The 8,220-nt window shown below is 51.0% G+C and overlaps 1 protein-coding gene across 1 annotated transcript; it reads left to right on the top strand.

Moving 5' to 3' along the window:
- Positions 1–893: 893 nt before the first annotated feature.
- Positions 894–8,009, top strand: meox1 (mesenchyme homeobox 1). Its single transcript, XM_057052383.1, has 3 exons — positions 894–1,713; positions 5,055–5,227; positions 7,452–8,009. The coding sequence occupies exons 1-3, from the start codon at positions 1,248–1,250 to the stop codon at positions 7,572–7,574; spliced, it is 762 nt and encodes a 253-aa protein (XP_056908363.1). The 5' UTR covers positions 894–1,247; the 3' UTR covers positions 7,575–8,009.
- The last annotated feature ends 211 nt before the right edge of the window (positions 8,010–8,220 follow it).

Raw genomic sequence — 8,220 nt, 5'->3', positions numbered from 1 at the left:
TAAAACCTCCGAATGTGGCCCCTTTGATCGGATCTCAGTGGGTTCTGACAGTCGGCTCATTTCAGATGCAGAAAAAAAAAACAACCAGCAAACTCACAGGCGGCGGGACCGCGGTTGTCGACAGGAACCCCGCTGCCATCTGGCTATTGTGTGGCGTTGTGCGCTAGCTAGCATGAATGTGCACAAAAACAATAGTAACTCTACCAAATCCAGAACCCCGATCCAGATCGGAATTCTTACTGAGTCATCCGTGGGCTACACCCCCAAATCCATCCAAACTCTTGGACTGGCGTCGGTTGCGAACACACACCCCGAAACCTAGCCTCCTCCGGCTCTGGTGGCAGAGGAAAATATTAGCTCGGTGTTTTTGAAATACGGCTCGGAGGTTTCCTACCGCGCTTCAGAACAGTGAGAAACCCACAAGAGGTGTGACGGCCTGTGCAGCCAAGATGAAATCCAGCCCTCCGTCACCTCGGAGTTAAAGTCCAGCCAGGTGGGTTTGGGCGTGTAGCATTAGCGCGGCAGCAGAGGAAGAAAAAAGGCGCTGCTGATTGGAGAGGACGGAGGGATCAGGGGTTAACTTTCCTCTAAAGGGTGTCAAAGGAAAGGAACTAAATTGGGTGTCAGAAAGCGCTAAGGAGCCGAATAAGTTCCCGGCTCTGGTGTGGGTGGGTGCTCGCAGCAGTCCCGCGTCTGGAAAGCCCATTAGATGTGCATATAAAATTTCCCCTGTGATTAATAGTTGATGAGGCCGGGTTGGTTGGAGGGTACTACCAACATGTGGCCGGCAGGCTCCGCCCCCGCCGTCTCCGGTTACGCTCCATAAACCCGCCGCTCTTTCCCACCTATATGTTTTTAAAAAAGGAGGAGGGCTCACTTGTCAAGAATGCCTTCAGAGGAGCTGTGAAAACAGGCAGCGAGGAGGGGAGGCGTGCAGTCGCGGCTCAGCCAGGGAAGTGTGTGTGAGCGAGAGCGTGTCAGCAGCGGAGAGAGAGAGAGAGAGAGAGAGACGTCACACACACACACACACACACACACACACTCGCACACACACGCTGCTGACAGAGAGAGAGAGAGAAGCGCTGACACAGGAAGGCTTCTGTCCTCAGCAGTTCTGGGCTGTGGAGGAGTTCCAGTGTTCCTGAGGTGGATCATCTGCAGCTGAGGTGGATTTTCCTCCGAGCTTTCTCAGAGAGGGGGGGTTGGACTCCTCTGCAAGGAAAAGACTTGTCATAAACCGCGCCGCCATGGATCAGCCAGCCAGCAGCTGCATGCGGAGCACCCACCCCGGGACCCCCATTTGGGGCTGCATGAGGACCCCTCACGCCGGGGTTCCAGGAGCCAACCTGCAGTACCAGCAGGCCCCGTTCTCCCTCCACCAGAAGCCCGAGTTCCTGGCCTACACAGACTTCACCAGTTTCCACGCAGCCTACCCCCGGGACGACAGGCCCTACCACGAGAGCCAGGCGGCCTACGGGAGAGCCGACTGGCAGTTCAGCCCCTGCGAGACCCGGGCCAGGGCGACCGAGGCCTGCCCGCCCGTCGCCGCCCCGGCGGCGGTGAGCGGCGGGGGGCCCGAACTGGACAGTGTTGGGGGAGACAGGCTGCCGGGGTCCGCACCCGGGTGCCTGGAAGGGGAGTACTCGCCGCAGAGCGTGGCGTCGGCCGACTCGGACAAGAAGAGCTCCAACAAGAGGAAGAGAGATGTGACAGGTGAGTGAGCGAGCGAGCGGGCGCCGCGTGACGAAACCAGGCGTGACGGAGGGTTCAAAACAAAAACCAGAGCAGCACCAGTTCCACAAAGGGGAACCGCCAATTTTAGAACCTCGCAAGCCAGAATTTGGACATGAATGTTCAACCTTTCAGTCAAAGTTCCTCCTCACGAAAAATAAAGATGGTGATTTTATCTGTCGTACCGCCAAAATAAGAGCATAACAGATGTGTAGCAAATATACTGCATTAGCTTCTACGAGCAGGTTTGTATCCCAGCGACTGTACGATGGACGCGTCCTGAGGACGGCGTGCTCAGATTTGTGAGGTGGTTTTTACTAAACGTACCGATGATTTAAAAAAGTCGTAAATTCCTGCTTTTATTCCTGGAAACTCCCAGATGTGGATCCGTGTCGGGACTCGGGGCAACAGTCGCATCCTCCGATTGTTGCGGCTGATTAATGAGGCGAGCGAGTGTCTCATCGCTCCGCCGTTTCCGTTGGAAACGCCATTGTCTGACCTAAATGAGGACATCAGGTGTTTCGGGCCGCTCTTGTTTTTGTGAGGCAAACCTGCGGCGGCTGAGGAGCCCGGGAAGCGTCTGGGTCGGGTTTGTCGGTGATGCCGTGGCCCCCAGAGGTCCAGAACGCGGTTTAAACTGGATCTGGGGGCCGGTTCTGCTCCGATTCTGGTGAGTTTTCAGGCTCCCAGCTGCAGGCGGCGAGCGAGGACTCTGATAAAGTCGTCTGCGGCACCAGATCTGGTGATTTAGTGCATGAATATTTATTTGGAAAACCTCCCTGACTGATGTGAGCAGCAGAGGCCGGTGTGGGAGTGCGGGCCCCCCCGGGCCCCCCTCCTCTTCCTCTTACCTTCTTCTAACCTCCGCTGGCGGAGCTGAAATCACGCCAGACCACGTCTGCTAAAGTGGCTCTGCTCAGAGCCCACTTCGACATTCTTATCCATTGACTTTTTCCTGTCGTTAAGCCGTAACACGATCCCCCGCCGAGTGCGTGCAGCCTGTCTGACCGCCGCACCAGGAAGGAGCCTCCCGGCCTTGACCCGGTGCGCGAGCATATATTAGGAAAATGTCCCGCAGGTATTCGCAGCCCCGACGGAGCTCCGTGAAATCTGCAGCGTCCTTCTGCAGATGCGGAGACGGGACGTTGCTCCCGTCTGATGCTGCTTTGGAATCAAGGCCTCGGTGGATAGGGGGGCGGCGAGGTGTCCGCGGCGGTGGACAACGCTGTTAGACTGGGTTTAGAGGTTCTGCTCGCGTCTCTGTGAGCTTCCTTCAGCTCTGCTCATTCTAGAATTTCTGGGGTCGGCTTCAGCGCCGGCCCCCGAGCGGGAATCGGTGGCGGCGAGAGGACGAGGGATCGCCGGATCTCCAGAAGTCCCCCCTCATGGGAAGCATCCCGTTCTCAATGTCTCACGTTCCTGTTAACATCAAAGCTAATTTTCTTTAATTTTTAATCGGGTTTTTTTTTTTCACGCTTCGTTCGACCACCCGAAGACGTCCAGCTCTGGCGTCCTTCAACGCCGCGCTGTGACGTGTGAAATGAGCGTAAAATGCCTTAAAAACGTGTGTTTTTGAGGTGTTAATTGATAGAAAAATAAGGGATCCACCGTGACTCCTCTGACCCTCCGAGGACGGATCAGAATCAGAACTTTACAGAACCTTTAATTCCTAATTTGTTGTTTTTGTGGAGGGCCCCCGCAGAGCGCGGCAGCTTTCTCCTCTGCCAGTTTACGGTCTCTGGCTGTGCTGGATATTTATTGGGGGGGATGGGGGGGTTCTGTTTAGCGAGAAACCAGCCCGTGACCCGCCAGCTGTTCTCAACCTGCTGAAGGCCACTCCGCTCAGGGCGCCGCGTTGGTAATGACACCCAGACAACAATAAGAACCGTTTTTTGGCATCGGCTCACATGTGCAGCAATGTATACACACACACACACACACACACACACACACACACACACACACACACACACACACACACACAGGTTCTGGCCCGGTCCAGGTGCCTCAGTCACATTCTGGCCTGCTGGTTTCTGCAGACGCCAAAGAAAACTTCTGACAAATTAGAACCATTTTCTTCTGATGACATCAGCTCCTGGTGCAGCTACCAGAGAACAATTATTCCATCAAAAATGTAAAAAATAAAAAAAATTATTCTGATTTTTTCTTACAAAGGTCCGTTCAGCTGAGCCGCTTCGGTCTGCAGAGTTTGGATCTGACGGTTCTTTAATCTTCGGCTGTAAACTTTATTTTTTATTGTTCAGAACTTCCCTGTAAAAGATGATTAGAGCACCTGTGGAAAATGACATTTGGAGCTTTTTGGCCAGAAATTCTGACTTTAATCTAAAATGATATTTTTTCCCTCTTGTCTTGTTTTCCTTTGAATTTTGCTTTTTCTAAATGTTCTTAAAATTTTAAAAAAAATCATTTTTCCACACCTGATTTTAAACACATTTAAAACAAAAAGAACCTTTCATTCAATAGTTCAGCAGCTCGTTTTTATTCTGCATTTTAGGAATTCGAGCAGAGTAAAAGAGGAAAACGAGGTTGCACCGTAAACACGTGCGAATCCACTTTTACCCGCTTTTGTAGTGTCTCTGCGTCTCTTTGTGCTGGAAAATGACGATAAACGCGAGACGACAGCTCAAACCTGGAGACTTTTACACTTTTGGGGGATTTTTTTTGCAGCGTCTCTGCTTCGATTTCACTGTTTTCAGAGAGACGTTTCGGCTTTTTCTCCCCCGACAAACCTGCTGTCATGTTGAGATGAGTTAATGCAAATCACTGGTCTGACGGCTCCAGAGGGAACACACACACACACACACACACACACACGCACACGCACACACACACACACACACAGACCTGGACACATCCGTACCTTTGTTCTTTTGTTAGAAGCTTTAACGATGTTCCGCTGCATTCCAGCCCTAACTCAGTCCCTCTGTGCCTGGTTTGGTGGCCCCTGCCCGACACGCCTGTACTGAGGCACACACACACACACACACACACACACACACACACACACACAGGTTACAGGTGGACAGAGCTCGCGCTCAGGTCAGGGTGGTCTGGCTTTAAACATGCTGGTTTTGGTGTTTACTATATGAGGGGGCCTCCCATTAAAAGGTCTTTGGAGTTGTGGTTTGTTGGTCGGCAAAGCTGCTTAAGGTGTTTAACCGGCAGAGACGAGCCGGTTGACGCAACAACCCCGGCGCTAATTCGCCGGTTTAACTAAACGCATTTACCAGGAAACGTGTGCAGAAGCGCGGGCGGTCGGTCCGACCCTGCAGCACTGAAGAGGCTGTTTTTGTCCTCTGCAGATACCCAGGAGTCCAGTTTTAAGGTGGATTCCAGCTGCAAGGCCCGGAAAGAGCGCACGGCGTTCACCAAAGAGCAGCTGAGAGAGCTGGAGGCCGAGTTCACCCACCACAACTACCTGACCCGGCTCCGCCGCTACGAGATCGCCGTCAACCTGGACCTGACCGAGCGGCAGGTAGGCACCGTGTTCATGCGCTGTCCGCCGCCATCAGTCTGAGAAATCACTCAGAGTTTCTGGTTCCAAGTCTTCTGGCAACGGCGATAACGTTAATAGAAGAGTCGGCTAACGCTTTAATAGCTTAAACATCCCGATTCTTAGGTGCACGAAGGAGGACGGGGTCATAAAATCAAAACAATTATTCTTCCAGCAAGGTCATAAAGGGCTCCAAATGTCTTTCCTTCCCTTTCTAATAATAGACTTTGTGGCATTTGAATTATAAGAAACCTTCTCTCTTTTTTTTTTTTCCACAATATTTCTCATCGTGCGGTTGGAGCCAAATCTCGTGCAGCTTTAATGAGCGGGCGGCGACTCCAGACTCGGAGCTGAAATCGGGCAAACATGTGGACGAAAACCTCAGTCGGCCCGTCAGAGCCGCTATTCCAGCTCCGTAATGAGGCCGCAGTGCCACGCTGACCACACATACTGCCGTCTGCTCGTGAATCTATCCAGCAGACCTCTGGAACCAGCACACACACACACACACACTCACACACACACACACACACACACACACACACACACTCAGAGCCAGCCGTTACGTCCTCCCTTTTCCAGCTCTTTCTACATGCTTTGGCGCTTCTGTCGTCCTTTCAATCAGTCAGGACGAGACGCCGAGGCTCCTGCGCGAGGGCCCAGAATCCTTTGAGGTCACCCAAGACTTCCTCAACCTGAGCTTTCCGAGCTGAAATGGAGCCTCGAGCTGCAGAACTCATCTCAAAAACCCGTCTGACTGTCGAAAAGGCAGTGAAATATGAGCGTTGGGGGCTTTGCGATGTTGCGTAATGCAGCAGATGTTAATGGGTCGTATCGGGAAACTGAAAAAGACCCAAACCGACAAATCTTTCACCACGCTAACAATGAATTAACGCGTCGAATTCCTCATATTCCTCTGTGAGACTGTTGTGAAACCGTTCCGAATGGCCCGGAACTGGGAAAAATTCTGCTTTCTGTAGTGTTGAATGTTAGTAACCTCCGTATCACTACGCTGCTGAAAATAGTCACTTTTTGTTCAATTTCTTTTTTTATTTGTACTTTTTGGTCTGAGAATCCTAAAAATTAGCTTCTTATCGTCACAATTCTTCTAAAGTTTGGAACCCTGAAAGATTTGCTCAATATTAAGGCTCATGAACCTCAAAATTACACAGAATTTATAAATAACAAGTGCCGTGATTTTTGCTTTTTTGCGTATTTTTTAGGTACATTTTAAAAATATTGACTTTATTTGCTGACACCTGATGGCGGCAACCTCCGATGGAACCTCTGCGATGGTTGTAAGCGGAGCCTTAAACAGAGAGAACGCTTAAAGCGCAATATTGATGAGCGCACGGCTCAGCGAGCAGCAGACATCCCGATGGACGACTCTTGACCCCCCCCTTCCCGGCGGGCTTTTAAAACCAGAACCTCGCGATCGCCGCTGACGCCAGTTTCTACGGCTACAGACATGTTTGTGGGGGATTATTTGTCGGTGTTTCCGTTTCTGTGTTGTAAATTCCGCTATAGATTTTGGAACTACAGTGAGGCCACAGCGATTGTGTTCCGGAATCGGGTTTTTTTGAGGAGCTTTCTGGCCTCGCTGGGGTGATTTCTTGTTTAGATCCAGTTCAAACTGGCTTTAATCACAAGGCTGCCGGTTATTTGTGTAATCCCGTCATTATTCCCACATCTCTTGACAAAATCAGGCGCGGCTCAACCAAAGCGGCCTTTTTTTTTGCGCAGTGCGCGATACGGTAATAGCCCACAGGTGGCGTTTGCCACCATCGCTGTGTTTACACAGACAAAAGCCTGATTGCTTCGTGTAAACGCTGTTTGGGAGAATCAGAAGCGACGCAGCTCATTTGGGAAGCAGCTCCATTCCAGGCGGGCGGTTGTTTACGCCATCCACTGTTGGTCCTAGCGTGACTTCGTGTTTGGGTTAAATTATCCTGACCGCTGGTGTCGGTCCGACATTAGCGTGATGGATTTTGTTACTGTCAGAATTAACAGCTGCTTGGGTTGGTCAGAGGGTTGGGATGGAATGGGGGGGTGGAGGGGCTTTCCAGGCAGGAAGTCAACCATCAGGGTTTGTGCAGAACACAGGCGGAGGGATATCTGCTGTAAGACTGTTGTGAAATGTCCTCACGTACGCTGATGACTCTGCATTATTCCTGATAAACAGAAGTGACTTCCTGTGTGTGGACAGGTGAAAGTCTGGTTCCAGAACCGGAGGATGAAGTGGAAGAGAGTGAAGGGGGGCCAGTCGTCTTCACCCAACGACCTGGAGAACGACGACATCGACTCGGCGGCCTCGCCCAGCTCCGAGTGAACCCACGTGCTCTTCGTGACGGAGGGAAGACGATAGAATCCTCCTGACGTGGAAAGACTGGAGTGAAGCGGACGGCTTCTCTGGAACGCAGCAGCTTTTTAACTCTGGTGGAATACGTCAGTGAGATCACCTTTGCTGTTGTAAATAGTCGATTTGATGTTGATCCACTATCCGTAGATAAACTCTGACCATCTTTGACAGCTTAGAGATGAAGGTCGTCGGTCATTTTACATCCGCGATCGACGACCTCCCGGGAAAACAGACTGCACGACAGTGTTGCCCCATAAGTGCCTCCAATTCTGATGGTTTTTGACTTATTTTTTCATTTTTTTTTACTGTCCTTTTTATACATGTTGAATCGTGTTGCTGAAACACGGATGTTGCCTTTTTCCCCCCTGCAATTAAAATAAATCATCTACTGCAACAATAGGAAAACTCTCACTTTTCTTTCTGCTGTGAATCTTTCGTCGGACAACATCTGCAGTTTTGGTCTCTTTTATTCTCCTACTTTTATTGCAAAAACAAACCCCTGGAACGGAGCAAAGACTGGCAACAGCTGACCAGACTAAACTTCCAGCAATTCTGGATTTTGTGGCATATTTGAGTTTATTCTGCCATGTTTTGCTTCGCTCTGAAGGCAAGAACG

Source organism: Takifugu flavidus, chromosome 1 (genome assembly GCF_003711565.1).
Source record: "Takifugu flavidus isolate HTHZ2018 chromosome 1, ASM371156v2, whole genome shotgun sequence".
In the NCBI taxonomy this organism is placed as follows: Eukaryota; Metazoa; Chordata; class Actinopteri; order Tetraodontiformes; family Tetraodontidae; genus Takifugu; species Takifugu flavidus.
The sequence above is the reverse complement of the archived record's forward strand: the minus strand, read 5'-3'. Positions and strand labels throughout refer to the sequence as shown.